At 43.7% G+C, this 27,656-nt stretch overlaps 1 protein-coding gene across 1 annotated transcript; it reads right to left on the reverse strand.

Annotated features, from left to right (window-relative positions):
- Positions 1–100: 100 nt before the first annotated feature.
- Positions 101–26,168, reverse strand: grk1a (G protein-coupled receptor kinase 1 a). Its single transcript, XM_069889549.1, has 7 exons — positions 25,464–26,168; positions 20,937–21,064; positions 18,349–18,506; positions 13,993–14,076; positions 13,412–13,536; positions 11,092–11,293; positions 101–2,981 (listed from the first exon to the last, which is right to left on the reverse strand). Exons 1-7 carry the CDS (start codon positions 26,166–26,168, stop codon positions 2,686–2,688), a joined length of 1,698 nt encoding a protein of 565 aa, XP_069745650.1. The 3' UTR covers positions 101–2,685.
- Between the last annotated feature and the right edge of the window lie 1,488 nt (positions 26,169–27,656).

Below are 27,656 nucleotides of genomic sequence, written 5' to 3' on the forward strand. Positions count from 1 at the left end.
GGTTTTGCAGGACCTGGAAACGAAATTAGTTTTTCTCCAAACTTCAGAAAGGAAAGAAATGAGACAGTGACTTTTAAAATTTGAGAATTTATTTCCAGATATACCTCAGAAAATTTCCATAACTTACCATGATATTGATGTAGGTGATGCTAGACCTATTAAACAACATCCTTATCAGATGAATATGGAAAAGTGCAGACAACATGTTGAAGAATGGTATCATTAGAAAGTCTACTTCAGATTGGAGTTCACCTTGTGATTTAGAGCCTAAGCCAGATGGAACTGTTAGGTGTTGCACTGACTATAGGAAAGTAAATGCTGTGACAAAGACAGATGCTTATTCTATTCCAAGAGTAGATGATTGTTCAGACAAGGTGGGGAAAGCAAAATTTCTTACTAAAATTGACTTGTTGAAAGGTTCGTGGTGTGTTCCTTTAACAAATAGGGGTAAATAGATTTCTGCATTTGTAACACCTTCTGCATTGTATGAATGCAATGTTATGCCCTTTGGAATGAGGAATGCTCCAGGGACATTTAAAAGAATGATTAATTCTATAATTCACGGGTTGAAGCACACATTGATGATTTACGTGGGAAGAGTATGTCCTTGAGTTATAAGAATTTTTAAATTTACTTTCAAAAGCAAATCTCACAGTTAATTTAAGTAAAAGTAAGTTTTGTCATATGACTGTTACTTATCTGGGTTATGTCGTAGGATGGGGCAGTTGGCGCCAGTTGAGTCAAAGGTTTTGATTATCTCTGAGTTCCCTATTCCAATTAGTAAGAAAATTCTTCGAAGGTTCCTGGGAATGATTGGCTATTATCAGAAATTTTGCAAAAACTTTGCACATATTACACTCCCTCTAACAAAACTGCTTAAGTAGGGAGAAAAATTGTCTGGTTGAAATGTTGCCAAGAACCATTTGTAAAATCAAAGGCCATTTTATGCCACCAACCTGTGCTTGAGTCACCTGACTTGGAAAAACCATTTTTCTTTAGCCGTAGATGTCAGTGATGAAGCTGCGGGGTGTGGTGCTGTAACAGAAGAAGAACGATACTTCTCGAAGAAGTGTAATGATCAACAGAAGAATTACTCCACCATTGAGAAAGAGTTGATCGCTCTTGTGTTGGCTCTACAACAGTTTGTCTTTCAAGATGCTAAAGCTTGTTAGTGAAATTAGATACTGTGTGTTTGTATATAAACATATAGTGTTTTGCTTTATATTATGGTTGTGACACCTTAATTACTAAAATTTTGTTCTTACAGACCAAAATTTTCTTTGTGGGTGGGAGGTGTTGTGGACCACGAACTGATCTTTTGGACTGTCCTCATAAAGGACGGAATTCTGCAGGGAACTCTGTGTGACTTGTGGTACAGCTGGATCAACCTGTACCACGAGAGAATGGTACGTTCAGAATGGCACTTGGAGCAGCAGTTGGAGCAGTGGAGACCAACCAGGAGAGCTGTGTGAAAGGCATATGCCTCATAAGTTAATGAAGGGTTAAAAACCACATTTGAGAACTGAGGGAAGTCATCTAAAGAGGTCTTGAAAAAGGATTCATAAGCTTACAGCAACTCAAAATCAGTGATTTCTCTCTCCAATGTTCAATACGATGTCCTTTTATTATTCAGTTGGGGGAAATGAATTTGGACATTGAACTTTGAGATTGAATTCTGTGGATTGTGTATTCGGACTGACTTACTTGACTGACTGACCTGGGGTTTTGGGGATTTTTCCTTTTTGTATATTGGGCACAGACTGCAATGGTCTGGGTTATTTTTTACATACCCACTTTTTATGAAGATATGATACCTGTATATTTGATATTGGATACTTGTGGGGTTAATTGGGTTAAGATGTTTTATTGTTAATAATCATTAATAAATTTAGAGTTAAAATTTAACCCTTTAGAATTCCATCTTCTGTTGTTGCTGGTTTGAGCTGTAACATGTGACAATGAGTCTAAATTTGAACTTGAAACTTGACCATCTCCAACAAGGAAAACTATAACCACCTACCCTTGCATTATAATGGCATTGCCATCACCCAGTTCCCCCACCTCAATCCTGCAGGGGTCACTATTTACCAGAGCTTAACTGGACCACCCACGTACTGTAGTTATAATCGTTGCAAGAGCAGGTCAGAGGCTGGGTCTTATGTAGTGAGTGACTCACCTCCTGCCATTCCAAAGCCTGTCAATGTAAATCAGTGCACCAAACAGTCCAACAGGGAGCTGAACAGGCCTCTCTGGTCTGCCATATCTCAGTTTGGACAGGTGGGGAAAGAGGCCCACGGAGAATCCTAGTAAGAGTCCTCACTCCCAAATCTAGTGCAATAGTGGGAATGACAGTGAGGAAAGATAGTGGATATTAACTGGAACTCAAACCTGGACAGTGTGTCATAAAATCTAAGATGAAAGAATTGACATGGTTGCAATTTTATTCCTGTTCCTGACCAATCCAACCATATTCCAGATCTGATGGACCAATACTAGATGTTGATAGTATTGTAGTGTTATAACCATACAAGTTCACTACAGTGCTACTGTATTATAGATAAGTGAATTTTTTTGTTTGTTTTAACCACACATCTGTATTTTGAAATGACCCTTTAAGCTTCAATCTGAATGTCACAGCCACGCTATTCCTCAAAACTTGGAAACATTAACTAGTACTTTGCTTCTTCAAGCGATGGAGCACACTCCTGACTTGGAGGGAGGGAGTTCCAGGATTGACTCTCTCCTTAAGTCGTTTGGCAAACCACCATTGGGACCCCATACATTAAGCTCTACAAAGACACCAGTCTCGATCATCTCTTCTTGCCATGGAATGGAGATGTTTCCAGTTGCAAATTCGTCAAAGAATTCTTTGTCTGAATCCACAAGGGTAACTCCTTCCACCGTTGAGAAAGCGCCGACATCTTGGATATCCTTTGCATAGACTGTTCTGGAGTCTGGAGTGAAAGGAGGAGGGAGTATACCTGGGGGGGGGTGGAGAAATTAGGCACATAATTAATGCTGACACTGTTCTCTTTCTCTTAACCATCACTCCTGCATTGATCTGAGCAAATACTACATTTCCACGTGTTTCTGGTTCTCATCCTGCTTCCTGCACAACCCACTAAGACCATGGCCAACGCACGCAGGAGTTCCCCCAGTGTCTGTGCCCCACACTCTGCCTTCAAACAATCGCAGCCAAGGAAACAACTTATCCTTTGGAATCTCACTCTGCAAATATTGTTGGATGTGTTTCAAAAATATTTTGTGGCAGTTTCTTTCAGGCATTTTATTGGCAATTTTGCTGAATTTTATTATTACGGATAAAACACCTACAAAGGTGCAGATTGGGAGACACTTTGCCAAACATCTGCACTCTGTGGCTCTAAACTTGAGCTTTCTGTAGCTGACCACTCCAACTCTCCTGACCCAACAACAAATCATATTCCTCGAACTGTAAACTTAATGGCATGAGCATAAATATTTCAATTTAAATTAACTCCCACCCACATCTGCTTTCTGTATTTACTTGTCTTTTTATCCTTTTTTTCTCTCTTCTGGTCTCTCCCTCTCTCTGTCTCTCCACCTCTCACTCCTTCTTTCTCTTACTCTTATCATCTTATCATCTTGGGGCTACTCCTGAAGCTTTCCCCCCTTTATATATGAATATTTAACTTTTTTTAAAAAAAATCCTGGTCTTGATAAAGGGACCTGACCTGAAACATTGACTCACAACAGTATGAATTTTGGGTGGTCACGGGACCTCTAGCTGTAATCTAGTCGGATTGTGTAGGATCATGTGACCTCTCTGGGGGAAATCTGGTTGGAAGCCACCACATCTGTTAATCAAGGTCAAGACCACCTGTACTGAGCACTCACCTTGCAATTGGCCTTTTCAAAAGATCACCTGGGTTAGGGTTGGAGCTGACGCTGGGTGATCAAGATCAAGGTGTGTGCCAGGAACAGGTGCAGGGCTTCGTGGTGCACACTGACGAATCATGATTGTACAGTGCTTCTTTTTCCTTATTTAATGTTGGTGCCAAACCTGCACTGGGTGGAGGGGTGGTGGGTACTGTTGTTGCAATTTCTTCTACTTGATATATATCTAGCGCGGTTTATAGTTATGGCTTTTTAGTTCTGTCCTATGCAATTGCTTTCTGTACTTTGTGAGAATGTGTGGGTGATTGATTCCCTGGGACAAATTTCCCTCATGAGCAAATAAACGCTTATCAAATTAAAACCGTGCCTAACTCGTTGCTTTTCAAATCCACCAAACTTGTACCTCACACATCAATTGGCGCTGCCCTGCCTGTGGTGGGTTGAAGAACTGGGGCTTTCCAGTGCTGTTTGCCATTTTTCCACTGTCAGGTGCCGTCAATAAACCATGCCTGGCCTTTGTCTTCAGGGCTCAGGTCATCAAAGGGCTTACCCCATGCAATAGATCAGGAATGGATATTGGGGACTTTTGGGTCAGGGCCATCACCATCTGGTTGCCCTCTGGATGACCCGGTGACAGGAGACTGAATAGAGCATTCACGGTTGCCCACTCTGGGGCTGGTCACATTGGGAGCTAATTGGGAGGAGGTACAAAAAAAAATCACAGTTCACCATGTGGTTGCTCACACCTCTCGAGACAATGAGGAAGTTGCCCACAATGCAGCTGCACAGATATCCTCTGCAGTACTCCAACTGGAAACCTCCATTAACTGGGATGCTCTGGAGGCCTGGGCACACCACAAGAGTGGGCACCTGAGAGCAGATGGCACATGGCGGTAGGCAGAGACCGAGGGGTTTCCCTAGCCCTTGATGAGGCCAAAGCAGTAATCTGCAGCTGCCCGACCTGTCAGCAGGTCCAACCTTGGGGTGGCCCACAGTTTCTGGTCCGGGCCACATTTGTAGAGGCACGGGAGCAGACCAGATCTGGCAGATCGACTGCATCAGGTCTCCCATGTCAAAATAAAAAAGCAGCATGCTTTCACTATGGTGGTTCATACTCTGGAGTCCTGGTGGTGGTGCCCTGTGACTGTGCCAACAAGGACAACACCATTAAAGGGCTACACCTTTCCTCAATGTATGGGATGCCCTGAAAAATCCAATCAGATGAGTGTTCTTACTTCACAGGAAACAAAGTCTAGGACTGGGCTGTGGAAGCGGGAATCTTGTGGCTGTTGCACATACCCTGTCACCCGCAGGCTTAATTGAACGCATGAATGGTATTTTAAAGCAACAGATCCACACACTGACACCCACATACTCCTTAAAGGGGTGGCTCAGAGTGCTCCAGCAGATGGTTTACTACTTCAACTCCAGCTCAAGGGGAATCCCCATTCTCATGTTTATGCTGAGTTGTACGACATGAAGGCTACTGATAGAATTGCCTCCCAAAACCTTCCGTCCTCTGTCATGGATATCTTAAATGACAGCAGGCAAGAATGTTTGGATCAACCAATTATTCTGGGGGAGCTGATGGACTCCATCCATTCCTTTTGGTAAGTAAGACTTCCGGAAGTGATGGCCTTCCGGCTGAGTTGTACATGGATCTGTAGGATTGGGTGGGCCTGGACCTGCTGGAAGTATACAATGTTATGTTCCTGGCAGGAAGCATGTTAGACTTCATGAGGAAGGACATCATCATCCTCATCTTCAAACAGAAGGGAGAGAAGGAGGATATCAGAAATTGGAGTCCCATATAATTGCTAAATGTGGACTATAAATTCCTGTTCAAGGCCATCACCAATCAAGTCGAGTCTGCTCTCAGGCAGGTAATCCACCCAGATCTGCAAAATTCCAGGCAGGAAGATCTCTGACAGCCTCGCACTGCTCAGGGTTAACATCGCCTACATGTAGGACAGGGGGTGGCCACCTGCCTGGTCAGCTTAGACCAGGAGAAGGCTTTCAGCTGGATATCATACATGATGCATGTGCTTTCCAAAATAAGCTTTCTGCAATTGGATTAAGCTGCTCTGCACAATCACCTGCAGTGCAGTCCAAATCAATGGATGGGAAACAGATAGCTTCCTCTTAAAGTCTGGAGTTAGGTAAGGCTGCCTATTGTCTCCAGTGTGCTGCATAGAGCTTTTTGCTGAATCCATCAGGAAGAGCGAGGGAATAAGAGGAGTGATGTTGCTAGGCAGCAGAGGCACTCAGGTCAAGGCCTCCCTGTATATTGACGACATCATTATCTTCTATTAGGATACACGATTGGTCTGGAGACTGACCAATATATGCTGGCATTTTAAGTCGCATCAGGCACCAGGGTAAACTGGAAGAAGAGTGAGGCAATGCTCTTTGATATCTTGCCCGACTAGTCCACCATCCCCTTCACAGTCAGATCTGACTACCTGAAGGTGCTGGGAATCTGGTTTGGAGGGGCTGAGGACTGCAACAAGAATTGATCAGAGCAGATCACAAAGGTCACTTGAAATTGGGACTGTGGGTGTGGAATTCCCTCTCAATAACAGGGAAGAACCTGGTTATCAGATGCGAGGTGCTCTCAGTAGTGCTCTATGCGGTGCAGGAGTGGCCCAGCCCCGCACCTCTGCCACAGAAGGTACTAGAGCAGTTTTCTGATTCATATGGAAGTCCAAAATGGATAAGGTCCTAAGGGGAGCCATGTACAAGTTGCCACACAATGGGGGCAAGAGCATACCCAACATAGGCCTCATCCTGATGACCACCTTCATATGCGGCTGCATCAGGCTGTGCCTGGAACTAAAGTACGAAAGCACCAAGTGCTGCTATTTGCTGAGCTTCTACCTGTTCCAGGTGTTGCAAGGAATAGGCCTGGCCCCGTTTATCCCAGTCAGCTGGACTTTGCCACACCACCTATCCTTTGTGGAAAGGTTTTTCTGGAACACCTTCGACCATAAGGGCATCAGTCAGTGGTCAGCACAGAATGTCCTGCAGACATTGAGAAATGAGAACTCGATGGGCCCGGTGGGTGGAGAAAGAAGCAAAAGGGAGAGATGATAGTGGAGGGGTAGAGGGCTGATCAAGATGATCACTGTTAGAGAAAAGAAAAGGAAGTAACTGGGCAACTGAGAAGTCTAGGACCAGAGGACACAGTTTGAGAACAAACAGTGAACTATATCGTTAGTGAAGGGAGATAAGATTTTGTTCATCTGAAATGGTTCTGGATATTCAGGGAATCAAAGGATGGGGTAGGCAGGGTGGGGTTAGCGCTAGAGAATGATACTAAGAAAGAAGATCAGTTACAGTCTTGATGAATAGTGAAGCATGCTTAAATAGCTGGACGATCTAACAGACTTCTAACCATCTTTTTTGAAAATAATGAATTTTGTAAGACTTTTTATGGAATGTAATGAGGTCAAATCATTTGAGTGTAGGAGCTGGACGTCCTTTTATAACTACAAGATGTTAGTGAAATCACACTTGGAGTGTTGTGCGCAGTTCCAATCTCCCAGTTATAGGAAGGATGTCATTAAGCTGGAGTGGATGCAAAAAGGTTTCTCAAGGATGTTGCTGGAACCAGAGGGCTTGAGATCTCAGGAGAGACTCGATAGGCTGGGACTTTTCTCCCTGGAGCATAGGAGGCTGAGGGATGATCTTATAGAAATTTATAAAATCAGGATAAGGTGAATGGTCATGGCCTTTTTCCCAACCTCTCCAGCCTCTCCTTACAACTCAAGCCCTCCACTCCCTGTAACATTTCTCATGAATATTTTCTGCACCCTTTACAGCATAGTGATGTTTTTTCTTCATCTGGGTGACCAGAACTCAAGTCAAGACACCTTTATTTGTCGTTCATACCATAACTACTAATGCAATGCACACTAAAAACAACATAGAGTTTCTCCAGGACCATGGACCAGATTTACATCAATAGGAGTTAAATATTAAGTCATAAACAATAAAAATCTATGATATACTAGTACACATATGTTCTAAAAATTGAGGAGTCTGATGGCTTGGGGGAAAAAACTGTTGCATAATCTGGGCGTGTGGGCCCGAATGCTACAGTACCTCCTTCCAGATGGCAAAAGGGAGAAAAATTTACAAGAGGTGTATGAGAAGTCCTTCACAATGTTATTTGCCTTCCACATGCATCGAGTGTTGTAGACGTCTGTCATGGCAAGAAGAGAGACCCCGATGATTTTCTCCACTGACTCCACTATTCTCTGCAGGGTCTTATGCTTTGAGGTGGTACAGTTTCCAAACTAGGCGATGATACAATTGCTCAGAATGCTCTCAATACATTCTCTGTAGAATGCAGTGAAGATTGAGAGTAGGAGATAAACTTTCCAAAGCCTTTGCAGGAAGTAGAGGCGCTGCTGAGCTTTATTTGCTAGGGAGCTGGTGTTGAGGGACCAGGTAAGATTCTCTGCCAAGTGCACACCAAGAAACTTGGTACTCTTGACAACCTCAACAGTAGAGCTGTCGGAGGAGTCACGTGATGGAGTAGTGGCCGGACGGTGAACTCCAGCCCTCTCCAGAAAAGTCGGGAAAAACAAAGGAAAACACAAAGGCACAGAAATAAAAGTTACAGAAAAGTGAGTATAAAGGTGGAAAGAAGATGGCGACAAAAAAAGAAAAATCGAAAGCAACGGTAAGAAGAGAGGAAGAGAAGACAAAGGAGGAAAAAGGTGAAGGCCTTACCTGTCCGAAGAGGCCTGCTGCGGAGAGAGAAACCCGCTCCCTCAGGTCGGTAAATAATGGACTACAAAAATGACTTGCAGAGCCGAGTAAAAGTGCGCAACCGCGAATGAAAAAAAACACACCGACGGGAGGGGGGACCAGCTGGGGAGTCGATCTCCACAGCCGGCAACGACAGCTGCAGAACACCTGCAGCAAGAAGAGACCATAGAAGACAATAGAAACAAGAAAGAAGAGGAGGAAAGGGCACCAAAGAAACAACAGATGGCCAACCCAGAGGAAGAAGAAGAGGAAGAGTACAGTGAAATAGAAGAAGAAAAGAAAGGCAAGTTAAAGGATATACTTGCTCTTATTAAAGGATACATGGAGTCATTTAAAGAATGGCAAACACAGGAATTTAAGGATTTAAGAAAAAGAATAAACAACACAGAAGAGAAAATAAATAAAATGGAGATGACCTTAACAGAAATGGGAAAGAAAATGGACAAGATGGAAGAACGGGCAGTAGCAGCAGAAATGGAGGTAGAAGACTTAAAAAAGAAATTGGAGAAATCTAATAAAAAAACTAAAGAGACACAAGAACTACTAGCTCAAAAAATAGATACAATGGAGAACCATAACAGAAGAAATAACATAAAGATAGTGGGCCTTAAGGAAGATGAAGAAGGCAAGAATATGAGGGAGTTTATAAAAGAGTGGATCCCTAAGACCCTAGGATGTCCAGAACTACAGCAAGAAATGGAAATAGAAAGGGCACATAGAGTATTGGCCTCTAAACCACAACCACAACAAAAACCAAGATCTATTGTAGTAAAATTCCTAAGATATACTACAAGAGAAAAGGTACTGGAGAAGACAATGGAAAAAGTAAGAGAGGGCAACAAACCACTGGAGTATAAAGGGCAAAAAATCTTCATTTATCCAGATATAAGTTTTGAACTCCTAAAGAAGAGAAAAGAGTTCAATACAGCAAAGGCGATTTTATGGAAGAAAGGGTATAAATTTATACTAAAGCATCCAGCGGTATTGAAAATATTTATTCCAGGACAACAAAACAGACTATTCTCGGATCCAGAAGAAGCACGAAAATTTGCAGAACAATTACAAAAATAGACTGAGGGAGGAAGACGGGTAATGAGAGTTAAAATGATCACGATTGATATGTATGTGGGTAAAGACAAAAATAGACTGAGGGATGAAGACGGGTAATGAGAGTAAAAATGATCACGATTGATATGTATGCGGGTAAAGAGGTATAAGAGTGAATAGAGACAATGTGCATACGTGAATGTATCTGTACTTAGAGGAAAATATAGATAGAATAGACAAGAATTAATAAGGGAAGGTAATGGAATAGAGAGAATTAGGAGGGAATTAAAAGAGTGACCTTTGTGACATATGAAAAGTGAAATCTTTTCTGGGGGAGGCGGGGTGGGGGGAAATAGCGGTCACTGCAAAATCAGTTGACGCTTGCAAGTGGATTCGCAAATCCAAATGGAGAGGGGAGATGTGGTTGTCCGACAAGGGATAAAGGACAACTCAGGAGGTGAAGGGGAGATTGGGGATAAATAAGATAGAAATAGGAGAATAAGGAAAATGTTGGATGTTGTAGGAATGTTGTCTTATAAAGAGTTGAAAATAAGAAAACAAATGGAAAAGGAGGAAAGGTAATGATGGAAAAACAGAAAGAGAAGATAAACAAAATATAAAAGGGCTACGCTGAACTATATGTCTTTAAATACTAATGGAATACATAACCAAATTAAAAGGAAGAAACTACTAAATTTAAATGAATAAATGTATTCCATTAGAAAAAATAACATATAGGTTAAGAAATAATATTGAAATATTCGAACAAGTATAGGAGCCTTACATTAAATACAATAGCGAAAACCTACCGGGGACAAACATTACCTAAGTTGATGGAAGGAGAAGGAAAGAAAAGAATGGACTCAGTAGAATTTCTGGTGTAATTTTGTTGAATGACAACATTGTCTGACTGGCTTAATGCAACCTAGATTGTATACCTAAAATGGATGAGAGTGGGGGGTGGGGGGGTGGTTTGGGAGGAAAGGGGGGGGGAGAAAAAGTCACTGTATATGTGTGAAAAATAAATAGTGTATATCATGGCTAATGTGATTTATGGTGTGAAAAATAAAAATTTTTTTAAAAAAAACAGTAGAGCTGTCAATGTTCAGCGGAAAGTTATCGCCCCCCCCCCCCCCCCCACCCAGGCCCACCTGAAGTTGACAACCATCTCTTTTGTTTTATTAATATTCAGATGCAGGTTGTTGGCTCTGCACCGGTCCATTAAAGACTGTACCTCGTCTGCATGCTGACTCATCGTACTGTCCAAGTGGAGTCTCACCAATGTCGTTAACATGTAGTAAAATAACAATGTTGTAATCAAATAAATTCTTAGAAAATTGTAATCCAGACCTTCTAAGTTTGGAATTTTAAAAATTAGCTCTAATACTTTACCAGCTTCAAGCTTTCTCCAGTTAATATTCTTGAAAAAGGGATGAGCCTTTAATTCATCACAGCATTCGTTCCTGAATCCAATGCGCTTGTTGGGATCTTTCTCCAGCAAAACTTCACAGAACAACTTGCTACATTCGCCAAATTTCTCACAGTAGGTGACTGGGTCGTTGAGAATTCGTCGCTTCACCTCCTTGTTCTCGACCTGCAGCAAGATGCAGACAGTTAGTGTTGAGGCTCCCCAGATAATGATGAAACACAGGCAGAAGGCGCTTGACCCACTGAATATGATACTATCCTGGTCACCAACACTTATACCCCTTTTTACACAGCGCTTGAAAGCCAGGTATTGTCCGCCTTTTGAGTGCTGTGTGAATGCATCTCAGGCAGATTGGGAGGTCTAAACTTAACCAGCTTCAATCCGCCAAGGTAAGTTGTATTAGAGGTGTAGCGTATTAATGCAGGACCAGTCTAAAACTGGTGACCCATGTTGCCAAGTCAAAATGGCAAGGGAAGATGATGTCAAGATATTGGGTCCAGAAAAAGTTCATAGTCATAGGTGAACTGCAAGTAGAGCAGGGGATTCTACTGGGTGCATAGTGTCCAAATGTCGGCACCACCTGTGTGAATCAGAGTCAGTGGGTCTGGACACAAGGGTTTGCAATCAAACTTAGCTTTTATTAACACACAACAATTTATAAAACAGCATGGGCAAATGTTAAACAGTACACAATGACTGCTCCTATGTCTTATGCTGAAGGGGTGCTGAATACAATTCCTATTGCCATGAACATTCCAAGTCAACCATACTGCAGCTTAACCGTCAGCATCACCAAGCATTAGCCTGCCTTTGTAACAGTCGATTTAAATTGGCAGGAAAAGCATATCTCACGCATTAGTTCAGATTTGATTATCTATCATATCAACAATGGAACATTCATCGACACTTTACACTGGCCTGCATATGTTTGCAGATAGCTACAGTTGCTATAATGCAAAAGCATTCTGAAACCTCAATCTCGGCAGCCATAATAATTGTATTTCTTAGGTTTGATTGTCTATATGTGAAAATTGCAAAAAATAGTCAACCACTTACAAACTCTGTGTGTGTGTGTGTGTGTGTGTGTGTGTGTGTATGTGTGTGTGTGTGTGTGTGTGTGTGTTACATTTTCTTCCACCTATTGTGTGTTAATAAAAGCTACATGTGCTTATATCCAGATCCATCCAATCTGATTCTTTTCTCAACACAACACAATGTCACTCTAGGCACCAATGCTGCTGTGCTACTTGTCCCACCTCTTTTGCTTCAGGAAGCTGGGTTTCTGCATAAAAGGACTCATGGACCTGGCCTTTTTCTGTTCTGCGTGAACAAGCAAGCTGGCTTCAAGAGAAAGGCCATGTATACGGCAATTACAAGGCATTTCAGTGTAAAAAGGGCTTTGGAGTCATCAATTCATATAGCACAGAAACTGCCTCTTCATTTACTGTGTTCACACCATCAACTACACATTTGTAGGCTAATCATATGCTAACCCCATTTTATTTTCCCTACTTTCCTTTCAACTCTCCTACCTCTGATTTCACCACTCACTTATCTACTAGGGGGAAGATTTACAGTAACCAATTACATCATCAACTTGCATGTGTTTGGGATGCGGGAGGAAACTAAAGCATCTGGGGATGGTGGAAGCTCACCCAGTCACAGGAATAATGTGAAAATTCCACATAGGCAACTCCTGAAATCAGGATCAAATCAGGGTCTCTGGAGCTATGGGTCAGCAGGCTCTATCTGCTGTCACACTTCTGCCACTCCTTGTTACTTTTAGCAAAAATATTTTTTGTTTTCAGAGGTTCTGTCTCTACTCTAAGAGGGGTAATGCTCTAGCCCCCAAATCTCTTCAGAACTGAAGTCCCTCTTCCCTGGTACATCCTGGCAAAGCACGCTGGCACCCCAAAGTGCAAAAGTGTCACACAGCATCCATGGAAAGCAGTAGGCTTTTGATTCCATCACTTGGAGTATTGTGTTCAGTTTTGATCACCATGCTACAGGAAAGAGTTTGAGAGGGGGGAGAGGGTGCAGAAAAAATATGACAGAGTGTTGCCAATGTGTATCATAATCTCAAACTGGAGCTTGTGTTGGAGACACGAGAGACTGCAGATGCTGAAAAAGTCTGATCCGAAATGTCAACCATTCTTTTAATCCCATTGATGCTGCTCGACCCACTCAGTTCCTCCTACAGATTGAGTTTGACTGAGCTTGTATTTCATGCTGATTTGAGCATTATTCATGAAGCAAAGCAATATGTGGAGAGAGTCTCCTTACTTGTTCACCCCGATATCGAAAAGGGCCCTTGGCTGCTATCATCTCATACAGGGTGACTCCTAGTGTGAAGTAGTCCACTGAGTAATCGTACTCCACCCCTTTGAGGAGTTCTGGGGCCATAAAACCTGGACGTGAGACAAATCAAATAACCATCCACAGACAATACAAAAAATTCATAGCCGCATATCCGAGGCCAGAACAGAAAATTCCAACAGGAAGCAGTTCCACAGGGACACACCCACAATGCTGTAAAACACAGAAATCTACAGACACAGTGATTAAAATAAACAATGCTGGAGAAACTCAACAAGTCAAACAGTGTATTTTATATAGCAAAGAAAAAGATATATAAGCAATGTTTTGGGCTTGAGCCCTTCATCAAGGTATGAACAAAATATAGGCAGGTGCCTGAATAAAATTTTGCTCATACCTTGATGAAAGGCTCAAGGCCTAAATGTTGGCCATGTTTCTTTGCTATATAAAGTATGTTGTTTGACCCACTGTGTTTCTCTTGCATCATGTTTTTACAGCCTCAGTGCCTCCTGATGCCCACCCTCCTGCAGAAGGTTCAGAAATCACACCTGGAGTTCCAGCGTAACCTTTTGTCTTGATTTCATTCGGTTTCAGTTCCACAGCAAGTCCAAGGTCAGAGATCCGTACATGGCCTGAAACACAAATAAGTGCAAAAGGACAATTCAGAGAAGCTTGGTTTGCTCTCCCTTTTCCATTTCTTTTTCTCCATTGTAAAGTTACTCATTATCAGAATGAATGCAAAAAGCTTTTGACTATGCAATGTTTTGTTGAGTTGGGAGGCAACCCTAAAGGTTGTTTTGAAGTTCCCCTGGCAGTGTTGTCCTTCAACAGTGGACAACCTGTGAGTTGCTGACCTGACACAGTTAGCCACACAGCAGCTTTTCAAGTCAAGTTTATTGCCTTCTAATTGTACAATTACAACCCGACAAAACAGCGTTCTCCGGTCCGCAGTGCAAAATACGCAGACACACCATCAGACATAACACACATACAGACAAACAATACATATATAGGACAAGTATTCGTATATACAAATAAATAAATAAATATTGCTTTGTTAACAGCATTCTCAATGCCCATGGGAAGAAACTTCCTTAGCCTGGTGGTGCTGGCTCTCATATTCCTGTATCTCTTCCCTGACAGGAGTAGCTGAAAGATGCTGTATGGTGGGATATACTGCCTCACAGAGGTGTTATTTGTGTCTACACATCCCAGAGCAAGAAAAGAACTGGATCCCAGGGTCTGATCTGAGATTGAGGTAACTCAATCTCAGCAGAAACCTTGGCCTTGTTTTCACTTGATGTCAGGGAATGGGCTGGCTCAGCAGAGTAAGTCAATTAATGGGTGTGTGACACAGACGGTAGGTGAGAGGGGAGTGGGTGGGTGAGGGTGTGGTGTTACGTCTCAAACCAGCAATAACAGAAGGGGAAATTCAAAGGGATTCAATTTTAACTCGATATTTATTAATGACTTAACCCAACTAGAGCAAATATTTATAAACAGTGTATATGTGAAAAACCCAGACCATTACAGTCTATGCCGAATATTCAAAAAGGAAAAATTCCTCCCAAAAAAACCCAGGTCAGTTAGTCAAGTAAGTCAGTCCAAAAAAACAGTCCACAGAATTCAATTTCAAAATACAATGCCACATTCAGTTCTTTAACTGATAACAAAAGATTATTGAACTTTGGAGAGAGAAATTACTGATGTTGCATTGCTATAAACTTACAAATCCTCATTTATGAGGCATGTGTATGTATTTCACACAGCTCTCCAGCTGCCCTCTGCAATTCCATCTGCTGTTCCAACTGCCGCTCTCTGCTTCACAGCTGGATTCTCCCTTTGTTCTTGATTTCAGCAATTGGCGAGTCAGTACTCAGCTGTACCACAAGTTGCACAGAGTTCTTAGCAGAAATCCATCCTTTATAATGTCAGTCCTTGGTCCATATCAGTAGTTGCACTGGGTGAGGGTGTGAGTGGGTGTGGTGAGTGAGAGTGGGCGAGGAAAGGTGTGGATGTGGTGAGTGAAGGTAGCTGTTGGTGGGTGTAGGTGTGGTGAGTGAGGGTGGGTGTAGGTGTGGTGAGTGAGGGTGGGTGTGTGTTTGGTCTGAGGGTGGGTGTGGGTGGGTTCATGTGAATGCATGGGGAAAGGTGAGTATGGGTGTGGTGAGTGAGAGTGGGCGGTGAATGTAGGTGGGTGTGGATGTGGTAAATGAGGTTGGGTGGTGAGGGTGTGATGAGTGGATATGGGTGGGTGTGGCTGGGTGTTGGGGTGGGTGTGAGTAAAAGGAAGTGTCAAGTGGACTTGGTGGGTGTGGGGTGAGTGAGTGTGGGTGGACATGCGTGGAGTGGGGGTGTAGGTGTGGGTGGGTGTCAGTGGGTGTTGGTAGGAGTGGGGGTGGATGTCTGTAGAAGGGAACACGGTGGGAATTTCAGGGCGTCTGATGTCAGTGGGTGTATTTGTCTCCTTAGTCTCCCTTTCTACACATCCATTGGCCTCTTTCTGTTTCTAATACTGCCCACACCCAGGTATATGTAGCAGTTCATGACAAAAGCACCTCCTCACCACCTCCCCGTCATCCCTCCCTTTAGCAGATGCCCTCACCACCTCCCCCGTCATCCCTCCCTTTAGCAGATGCCCTCACCACCTCCCCTGTCATCCCTCCCTTTAGCAGATGCCCTCCTCTCATTTTCCATTTATTCTTTCACCACACCTCCTCCTGTTCTTGGTGTTTGGGAGTACAGCAACACATTGGTATACGCAGATATTGCATTTGTCTTTGGAAAGCCCCACTTTGGGCAGGGACTGCAGAGTTGAATTTGTCCTGAACCCTGTCCACAGTGGTGGTCACAACCATTGCTTCCTTGGGCAAGCACTGCACATTTTCTGTGATAAGGCTCACCAGTGGCTCTTCATTAAGAGCTTGAGGAGATTTGATATGTCACCAAAGACTTGCAAATTTCTACAGAGCCTTCTGACTGATTCCGTCACTGTCAATGGAGCTGCCAATTCACAGGACAGGAAAAGGCTACAGAGAGTTGTGAACTCGACCAGTGCCATCATGGCCATCAGTCTTCACTAAGGACATCTACAACAGGCAGTGTCTCAAGAAAGCAGCCTCTTTCATTAAAGACCCTCACCATCCCGGCCATTCCTTCTTCTCATTACCATCTGCAAGGATGACAAACACCCAACAGTTCAAAATAGCTTCTTCCCCTCTGCCCTCAGATTTTTCAATGAACAATGAACCTCAGATACTACTTCAGTGGGGTCACTAGGATTAGTGTCACCCAGTGCGATAACTTGTGATGTCAAACCCCCCCCCGCCTCCCCATGGACATTGAATTACAACATTATTAGTAAATGGGCAGAAGCTTTTTTTGATTTTTCTCCATCTTTTCCTTTAATTACTACTTCATTCTCAAAACAGTTATTGATATAGATTCACAAATACGAATGACCAAAATATTGTAGCTAAAACACCAGAGCATTTGACGAAAGCAGCAACTATAAAAACACCAGCAGCAATAAAAACAACAGCGCGTGCTTGAGGCGTGTGCAGACGGGATTCGAAGTGTCATTATAATTGGGTAATAATGACAGCTCTGACCGGTGCGCATTTGAAGGTTCAAAAATAAATTAGCATCAAGTTTTAGCCTTGATACATGTAAGCTGGGCTTACAAAAAATGTTGTTGTTGATATAACTAACTACAGGGATGTTTTTATAAAAAATAATGAATTTCAGCTGAAACACTGCACAAAAATTTTATAGACACTCATTTCGGTGTCACCCCCTCTGATGGTGTCACCTGGTGCAGTTCACACCCCCCACACCCTACTACTTTATTTTCTCTTCTTTTGCACTAATTTATTTTGTAAAAATGTCATTTATGGAAATTTTGCACCTGTGATGTTGCTGCAAAACATAACATTTTGTGACATCTTGATAACAATAATTTCTTATTCTGATAAGAACTGCTTCCCCAATGGAGCCAGGAATTCTGTCAAGACCCGCTCAGGAACGCAGTCAGGAAATTAAATGCAGCTGGAAATAGCATTGATGGTTACATCACCAGAAAATTGTTATGAAGATTCACCTCGCTCACCAATGTCCTTTAGGGGAGAAATTCTACCTTCCTCCCTCACCTGGCTTCTGTGTAATCCAACACTCGATAACCTTGATAGGAGGATAGCAACAGTGTCCTTCATTGCTAAATGGATTGAACTCAAGGTCAGGGAGATTCGGCTGCCACTGTACAGAGAACTGATAAGATCACACCTGGAGTTCTGTTAGTATTCCTGGTCTCCTTACTTAAAGGATATACTGTGTTTGGTGGTGGTGCAGAGAAGATGCAGGAGAACGTGGCATTAGTCTATAAGGAGAGATGATCTTGTCTGGTACTGTACTCGCTGGAATTTGAAAGAACGAGAGGGGATTTTACAGAAACAGTATTATGAAAGGAATGAATAGGTCGAGTCGGGAAACTTGTTCCCACTGGTAGTTGAGACTTGAACAAGGGCTAAAGATTTGGGGGGGGAGTAGATTTAAGACAAATGAGGAAGACTGCTTCTCACAGAGTATTGAATATGTGGAATATTCTGCCCAAGGAAACAATAGAGGCTGTCTCATTGAATGTAGAGTATTTAAGACACAGGGAGATGGATAGATATTTGCATAGTAGTGGAATTAAGGGTAATGGGGAACGGACAAGCTACGTCCATGGCCAGATCAGCCATGATCTTATTGAATGGCGGAGCAGGCTCGATGGGCCAGATGGCCTCCTCCTGGTCCTATTTCCTATATTCTTATACCTTGTACATGAATAGATAGAGGAAAAATTTAAGGCAGTAACTTAACCTGAGAAGTACTCCCCTGGTTGCAAACAACGCAGCCCAGCTCACCTTCATTATCAAGGAGAACGTTCTCTGGCTTGAGGTCGCGGTAGATGATCCGGGATTGGTGGAGGTGTTCCAGACCACAGACAATCTGGGCTGCATAGAAACATGCTCTCTCCTCGTCAAAGCCTGGGTGGTTCTCATTAACATTATAAATATGATATCTGGGTGGGGGAGAGAGAAACACTGAGCTCTCTCACTGACATTGTTAGTTTGACACAACAATCAATTGAATTGTTTCTTGTCACCATGCACTGAGATACAGAGAAAAACATTCTATCCAGGCATGTCAACCCATACACAAGTATAGCAGGTCGTGCAATAATAGTACATAAGTGCAGGGTGTTTTAACACGGGAAACTGCAGATGCTGGCATCTGAACCCAAACAATCCGAACTCAGCAGGTCGCGCAGCGTCAATGGGAGAGAAATAATAGTCAGAACCTTCATGTTTTGGCTCAAAACATCAAGCATTCCCCCCCCCACCCCCCCCCCGTTCAACTCAATGAGCTCCTCCAGCAAATTGTGTTCGGGAGCAGGGTGTAGTTTTACAGTAGGTCAAAGAGTGTGGGGTATGGTGTTATAGAGACAAAGTACAGGGTACAGAGAAAAGCAGAGTTAACGAAGTGCAAAGCCATAATTTGTTACTAGTGAGAGATCCATTTAAGAATCTGATAACAGCAGAAAAGGTTAAAGCAATGTAGCACGGACACAGCCCATTAACCTGTCGGACCTCTCCTGATGACAAAGTTCTACGTAATCTCCCGTATCCTGCACATCATCACCACATCTTTCTCTTCCTTCCCCTTCACATATCCTACCCATTCTGTGTAACTTGTTGGAACACTTACCACACCTGGTCAACACAGATGTTCTCCTGCATCTGTACTGTGTTCCTCCAAATCTCAACATGTTTACTGTGAAACTCCATCATGCACATACACTGGGAACTAGGGCTCAAGCTGCCAGTTCTTTCTCCTGGAACCTCTCAGTTCCTGTAACCTCCTGGTGACTAAGCAAATGGAGATCTGCAGCCAAGCTAGAACTTTGTTCGATGTGAACACTACTCCTTTTAAGAACATAGTACACTGAACAGTACAGGATCAGGTTCTTCAGCCCACGTTTCTGTGCTGAAAATGATGTTCATTCCAAACTAAAATATTGCTGTTTCCAATTATAGATATCCCCCACCCCATTCCTATTCATGTGTCTGTCCAGGTCTTTTAAATGCTACTATAATACTTGCTTCCACCACTACCATGGCAGTATTTTTCTGGTCTTCTACTGCTGAACACTGCTTCCTTGCTTGTACCTTTCAGATGCTCATTTTCACCATTTCTGAATCCTTTGTCCCTTTACATTACTAACCCATTTCGACTCTTACTCCCTAAAGAGTGGTTACCATACTTCGCTTTTCCATCTGAATCTACCAACCTCTCCTTCTTCATGAGGTCTGAGTTACGGGGAGAGGTTGGGAAAACTTGGGTTATGGAGGCCTATGGTCCGGGTGCAGGTTGATTGGACTAGACGGAATAATAGATTGGCTTGGACTAGCTGGGCCGAAGTCCTGTTTCTGTGCTGGAGTGCTCTATGATTCCAAGGTTCACTGGAGCTTCTGAGGCTGAGGGGCAACCTGATAGAAGATTATACATTATAAACTATCCCAGCAATTTTCTGCTGTGTACCTGCCCAACATTGAACAGTACAGTGGAGGAGCATTGTCCCGCGATTCTGTGCCAAACCTGATGCCAAATCAAATCAAATCTCTTGTGCTGCACATGATCTATATCCCTGCATATTTATGAGTGTCTGAAAGCCTTTTAAACATCACTATCATGTTCACTTCTACCACTACTCCTGGTAGCCCATTCCAGGTACCACCACTCTGTAAAAGAATTTCCCCACACATAACCTTTAAAATCACCCTTTCTCCTCACCTTAAATGCATATTTTACTCTGGGGAAAAGATTCTGACTATCTACTCTTATCAATGCCTCTCATAATCTTATAGGTTTCCCCTCCAGGTTCTGTCTGTCTAAGCTGATCCCTCAGCTAAATTTTTAAAACAGACTTCTTTGCCTGTGCATCTCACTGGCTATCCATGGAATTATTCTGTATATTAGGGCCATCCTATCGGGCTGCAAATATTTGTGCTCCTGAAACTTGGAGAAGCCTCAAGGAAGTCAAATGAAAAGGATGTACTTCTCTAAGGCTTATTTGGTGAGGGCACTTTGGTTTAGGGAAAGAGTTGGAACAGAGAAAGAATTGCTGGAGAAACTCAGCAGGACAGACTACATCCACAGGTAGAAATGGTCAGCCAACATTTCAGGTCGGGACCTTGCAACAAGATACCCATGGATGTTATCTGACCTCTTGAGTTCCTCCAGTAATTCTTTGTCTGCTCCCAGGCTCCAGTGTCTGCAGCCTTTGTGTTTCTCTAAGGAATTGTAATGGAAAGATGATAGAGTGAAAAATTGCCTTTAGCTGAACTCAATTCAACTGTGCCGACGCTGTGTGCCATGGCATTGTCAACAAGGATGAATTCTTATCTCAACACAATTAAGGGCAATAGTTAAGTGTGACAGTACTGCTCACCTTAAATCCCCTCCATTCATGATGGTCATCACTAGGCAGAGCTCTGCCTTGGTCTGGAAAGCATAAGCTAAAGAGACAATGAACGGACAGTGCACCCGAGCCAGGATTCTCTTCTCCACCATGGCACCCTGCAAAGTGAATGACCAGCCAGATTAATCCACTAATCACAGTCACGATCTAACCTTCCCTTTCTCCAAGTTTGTTCTGCTCTCCGAGAAAGAGGGGCCCAAAATCTCTGTCCATGTCCTTCGGGATGAATTGAGAGTTCTTCCCATTCCAACTGTTTCCAAGTTGAAATTGGGATTACAAGTGAGCATACCAAGGGGCAGATCTCAGGTTGTTATGGGTGCACCCATTTGGAGAGGGCATCAAACCTACCCCAAGCTACAGCACCTTTATACCTACATGACTGCAATCAGATAGGATCAGAATCTCCAAACCCTTCAATATGATACTCGTTAATCAATGCTGGCCTCAACTATTCTGCTGTGGCATTTCTCCATATTCCTCTGTTTCCTTATCAAATATTTATCCACTCGACTTTAAATTCTTCCAATGATCTACCTTCCACCATTTACTGGGGCAGAAAATTCCAGATTCACAGCTCTCTGTCAAAGGAAATTTCTTGATACCTCAGTTTTAAATGATCGTTTCTTTGTCTTGTAGTAATGCCCTCTTGTTCAAGAGTCTCCCACTAGTGAAAATATCCCATCATCTACCCTGTCAAGCACCCTTAGGATCTAGATGATTAAATAAGGTCACCCTTCATTCTTCTAAACTCTAAAGAATACAGACACAACCTGCAATGCACAAAAGTGCTGGAGAAACAGATGCAGCATCCATGAGAAGTAAAAGGGAACCTTTTAAAAGACCCTTAGCGAGGCATGTGGATGAAAGAAAAATGGAGGGTTATGGGTTGTGAGAGAGGGAAGGCTTAGATTGATATGGAGTAGGTGATATAGGTCAGCTTAACATTGTGAGTTGTAGGCCCCGTATTCTGCTGCACTGTTCTATGTTCTGCATCCTTTCATCAGATATTGCAGAACATAAGCTTTCTCCCTGGGTGGGGATGAGGGGGTCTATGAATTCTCTGAACAGTTTTCCTGGAAGAGATAATTAACTATAGGCAGGAGGTGGAATGGTCCAGCTGGGGAAATGAGGAGCAAAAAGACAAGGACATCAGGGAGATGGGCCATTGTGGAGCCTGTGTTGTGATACTCTGATGGAACTGACATTACAGGGAAGGGCTGTGCAGTTACAGCCTTTAAGGGGGGACGGGAACATTCACCAGAATATTGCTGCAAATGGAGGGCCAAAGTTACAGGGAGTCTGGACTGGTTTTATTCTTACTGGAATGAGGGAGGCTGAGGGTTGATCCCTGTAAAGATTTATAGAATTATTAAAGGATAGAACATAGAATATTACAGCACAGTAATATTGTGCTGACCAATGTATTTCTAAAAAAATACTAAACCCTCCCTACCTCATAAACCTTCTTTCATCTATGTGAATGTCTTAAGATTCTCTTAAATCCCCCCTATTGTTCCAGCCTCAACCCCTGAAAACACATTCCAGGCACCCACAATTCCTGATGTCTCCCCTAAACCTTCCTCCTTTCATTGTCCTCTGGTATTGGCTAATCCCACCCTGGGAAAAAGGTGCTGGCTGTCTGCCTCTCATAATCTTGTAGACCTCTATTAAGTCATCTCTCATCCTTCTTCACTCAATTTTTCTCTTTGGACAGGAGAGTAAAAAAAAATCAGAGGGCTGAGGCTAAGGTGAGAAGGGAAAATTTTGAAGGAGATTTGAAAGTGGCAAATTTTTCACACAGAGGTCTGTGGTTATCTGGAATGAACTCCACAGGAGGTAGTGGAACAGGCACAGTTACAATGTTTAAAAGACATTTGGATACATACTTGGATCAGAACAGCACAGAGGGATATGGGCCTGATGTGGGCAAATGGGATTAGTGTAGATCAGGATCAGTGTGTACCAGGTGGTTGAGTGGGCCTATTTCTGTGCTGTACGATTCTACGGATATATACAAACACAGCTCTTAGAAGTGATTAGTCACATGATGCACAGACTGAGGCAGGACAACTTAATGGCCTTGGATCTGGCCAAGATCTGCTGGCAACAAATGGAGGAACTCTCTAATGACATGTGTATTATGATCACTGCTGATGCCTCTCTTCTGTGGAACCAAAGGCCCTTTTATAGAGTGAAAAAATGCGACCATAAAGGCGGAGATTCTCTGTTCTTCTGACGCAGAACTTACCATCATAAATGCTCCATGAGCAGCTCCAAGGTGCCAACTCTAATCCCTCCAACCTAGTGTCAAAGGTGAAGTGGAGTGCTCTGCCATGCATTATAAATGTACTGCCACTGCAAGTGGCTGGCTAGGGTCGGGCTGATGACACCATCACCCCGCAACTCAGGAGCCACCACCAGGGCTCCCACTGTGATTGGTACTGGGATTATGGCTCCCTCCTGCCACCCGGTAATGTTCTCTTCTCATTCCCCCTCTGCCCCTCACTCCTTCACCAAGGCCCGTCCAGACTGAGGAGCAGGAAGGCAGCGAGGAGCCGGAGAGAGTGGGAGGCCCAGCAGGGGCAAGAAGAATAGGAGCCTGCGAGCCAGAGGGCGACGGGACCTGGGTGCTGATCTCCACAGTCCAGGAGGAAGGAGGACAAATGCTGAGGAGTGGAGATGGAGAAGCAGAGCCAGGGAGTCTGATGGATGCAAGAGGGGAGTGAAGAGCTGGAGGGGGCAGCGCCGGGCAAAAGAGCTGGAAGAATGATTAATGGCCGTCTTCATTACCCATAATCCCCCACACAGCCTTGTAGGGCTGCTTCATAAAAAGATAAGTTCCGCAGATGGAGCTGGCCTCAAGGCAGAGGCCCAGCATAAAAACATTAAAGAGCTGGCAGAGAATGCTTGTGAGGAATCAGGAATCCAGCAATAAAGATCCAGGGCAGTCTGGACAGTTCTTGAGCCTAAGTTCAATTCTCACCATGGAGTTGTGTGCAGTATTCAGGTCCTCCCTGTGACAGAGATATGGATTGATGCAGCACGGGAAACTGGCCCTTTGATCCCTATTTACACTCTTTTGCATGACCCTATTTTATCCGCCCCTCCCCTTCCCCGTTCCTATCAACTCTGATTCTACTACTCATCCACCCACCTGGGCCAATTTACATGGGTGATTAACCTGCTGACTTTTGGGATTTGGAAGGAAAGCCACGTTGTGGCATGAGGTCACTGGCACGTGGGACTAGTGTGGGTCGAACATTTTGGTCCAGTGGGGAAATTGGACTCAGGGGGCTGTTTCTACTCTGCATGAGAGTTTATTGTCATGTACTCAAGTACAATGTACAGATGCACCGCAATTCTTACTTGCTGCAGCCTGACAAGTTGATAAGATATATGGACTGAAATACAATAAATTAAATAACCACAATATGCTATGAAACAGGAAACGAGTTAATAAGTATAAAAGGATAGATTTTTAAAATGTTCCCAGTTGCAGGTAGTTCAAAAACAGTGATGTTTCAATGATGCAGACAAGTCTTGAGTATTTTATGGTTACTGTAGGATGGGGAATAGGATCTTTGGTGCAGTGGAGAGTACCGCTACAGGACTGGTGGGCCAACCGGATTAGTGGAGAAAGGTTTTTGCTAGGCACAGGCAAGATGGGTAGATAGGGCACACTTCTCTGCTTAATATTTAAACTAAAATGTAAACACACAGGACTATACTCTGCCTTAAATTTGGGTGATTACTACATTATAGAAATACTCTAAGGGGAAAGGTTCTCACAATCTACCCTACATATCTCCCTGTTGATTTTCTGCATGACTCTCAGATCCCGATTCAACCTTCACTTCCTTCTCCAAGTCCAGGCTCTCTCTACTAGTAACCTAAATGCTCCATCCTGGGGAACTATAACCCCTGCAGAACCCCACCTGCTCTTTCCCAGTACTCATTTGGGTTTATAGTCTCAATGGAAGCTGCATAACAAGATTTGCATGCTCTCTGTCCCCAAAAACAGCTAACAGCATGGTGAGTGCAATGCTACTACACTGCCAGCGATCCGGTTCGAATCCTGCGCTGTCTGTAAGGAGTTTGTATGTTCTCCCCGTGGGTTTCCTCTCACATGCCAAAGATGTACGGGGGTTATTGGTTAATTGGGCAGCACCGTTTTCAATGAAAGAAATGTTGCAAATAAATTTTTTAAATGTAAAGTTTTGTAAATGTAAAGATTTTTAAATGGGAGCTGATATTTCAGGTTTCTGTCCCTGGAGTCCCTTGTTCTAAATACCGCCCTGTGATCATATCATCTGCTAAAATGTGGGCATGGGTTAATCCGGTCCGAGGTCAGCTTCACAAGAAGGTCGTTGGGATGATCCCTTCTCAGCAGGTCACTGTGGCCCTTTATCCAATTACTCTAACCCGTATCTAGTGCAGGATCTGAACTCACTCCCACTTTTCAGCCCAGAGTTCAAGGTTCCATCGAGTTGATCTTACTTGGTTTCCTTTCCTCCTCTTCAACCTTTTCTTGTTCAGCTTCTTGCAGGCATATAATTTCCCAGTCGCCTTCATCTGGCAGGCGGACACCTCGCCAAACCCACCCTTGCCCAAAACACGGAATTCCAGGAACCAGTCCTCTCCAATGGGTTGGCTCTCCAGCCACTTCCACTGCAAGAACCTCATGAAGTACATGCTCTCTTTGTAGCCCTCGAAGGGACCCCCACTCTTTAAGAACTTCAAAGTGAGCTCTTTACACTCCTTGAAGAGGTCCTCCCTCACGTTCTCACAGTCCTCCTTGACCCTCAAGATGCACTTCTCTTCCAGATAACCGCAAAAGAGCTCGGATCCTGATTCTAGCAACTTCCTGATGATATATTGCGCCCTTTGAGCCCTGTCTTCATCTTCCGCGGTGTCATAGTCTTCAATGCCTTTCCAGAGTTCAGAAGCCGGTTTGTATTCGACCACTGTATCCAGGTACTCTTGAAACAGTCTCTTTCCAATGGGTTGTTTGACGCAGATGCTTTCAAACTCCGTGTCAATCTGATCCTTCAGACTTTCACTCTGGCTGATGTGTGGCAGTTTGAGCTTTGCTCGGTATTTTTTATCTCTGGTCATCTGGACGTTGGAGCTCCCATCAAAACTGCCCCGAGCTGTGATATAGGCAGAGTTGGCCACTACGGTCTGCAGGCTCCCCAAATCCATCCTGGTTTGCTTTATATTTTCACTTGGAACGAAGCAAAAGCATGAGAGAGTCGCCAACCCAATTTCACCTGGAGGTACCGAACTACCCTGGGAGACGAGGTCTTAGGTGCCGGAGACTACGGAGCGCTCAACGCCCGCCCAGCTGCAAGGAACCGGGGGGGACACCGTGTGCTGGAAGGTCGCGGCGCTGACATGACCCACCGAACATAAAGTGACAGTGAGGCTTTCATGTAACACTTCATGGATCCCTTAATCTTAATCTTTTCCAATTCCATTTCCGCCTGTGTTACAACAAGAGAGGGGAGATTAGCCGGGACAGAAACAACCCTGACTCAACATCTCGGATAAAGACATTATCCACTTAAAAATAATTCCCACACCTCGCCCCCTCTCTGCTGATATCCCATTGTACATTTAGAGCTTTGTTGTCCTCCGTTAGATCTGTATTAATCTCTAATTTTAGAACTAGTGGTAATCTCACCGTAGTGTCGAGCGCTGTGTCCTGCTCCGTGACCATAGTGGAACCTTTACCTTTTTTTTATTAACTCTCTCACCCTTTAATCACCCATCAATATCATCGCACTCTCCCGCTTCCCATATTGAAGTGATAGAATAACACAGCACGAAAACAGGCCCTTTCGCCCATCTCATCCAAGGTGTCTTCCCCAGTTAATCCCTTCACCTGCATTTGACGCGAATACTTTCACACTCTGGGTGTGGGCGCCCTATTAGTAGAATAGGATGGGAGAATGGGATTAGGCAAACTGTCATAAACCCAAAACAGACACACTTGACCCCTTTCCCGCTTAACGTTCCCATCCACGTACTCCCTCATATCAGACCAAATCTAATCCTATAATCCTGAAATTCCCAAAATTCATTGCATCCCACCAGTAAATGACACCCAGTGTAATTCCACTCTGACTCCCCTTCCACACCCTTTGATATCTCACCCAATCTAATCTTACTCTCCCCCTGCAACATCCCAAGCAGTGGAGAAGATGCCCCCCTTGACTCAATGCCCACATTTTCAATACCCCACTCACTCTCCGGTTCTCCCTGAACACATTCATATCCCACCATTTAAGACCCTGCTTTTTTCACTTCTGACCTTCCCATGCCATATTATACCCTGCTCTAACCCCATTTTCAGTGGTCTCCCTGCACACTTTAAACCCTCACTCAGTTTCATCCCATTTCCCAGCTTCCTCTCCCCACATCTCTTACCACAGAAAGCTGTTGAGGCCAGTCCATTAGATAGATTGAAAATGGAGTTGGATGTGGCCCTTATGATGAAAGGGATGATGGGCTATGAAAAGAAAGCAAGAATAGAGTACTGAAGTTATGATCAGACACGTTCATGTTGAATGGTGGAGCAGGCTTGAAGGGCTGAATGGCCTTCTTCTGTTCTAGTTTCTATGCTAATTTCTTCCACTATCCATTCCTCACTCCCCACACCATTATCTCACAATCTAATTCCACTTTCTC

Source organism: Narcine bancroftii, chromosome 7 (assembly GCF_036971445.1).
Source record: "Narcine bancroftii isolate sNarBan1 chromosome 7, sNarBan1.hap1, whole genome shotgun sequence".
In the NCBI taxonomy this organism is placed as follows: Eukaryota; Metazoa; Chordata; class Chondrichthyes; order Torpediniformes; family Narcinidae; genus Narcine; species Narcine bancroftii.

What these genes read in the sequence shown, in the direction of transcription:
- grk1a (XM_069889549.1), bottom strand. Translation starts at nt 26,168, where the DNA reads ATGGATTTGGGGAGCCTGCAGACCGTAGTGGCCAACTCTGCCTATATC. An exon ending in CGTTCTCCTTGATAATGAAG is followed by an intron (nt 14,077 to 18,348) that starts GTGAGCTGGGCT and finishes TTTGTGTTTCAG; the next exon opens with GCCATGTACGGATCTCTGAC. An exon ending in TTCGATATCGGGGTGAACAA is followed by an intron (nt 11,294 to 13,411) that starts GTAAGGAGACTC and finishes ATCTTGCTGCAG; the next exon opens with GTCGAGAACAAGGAGGTGAA.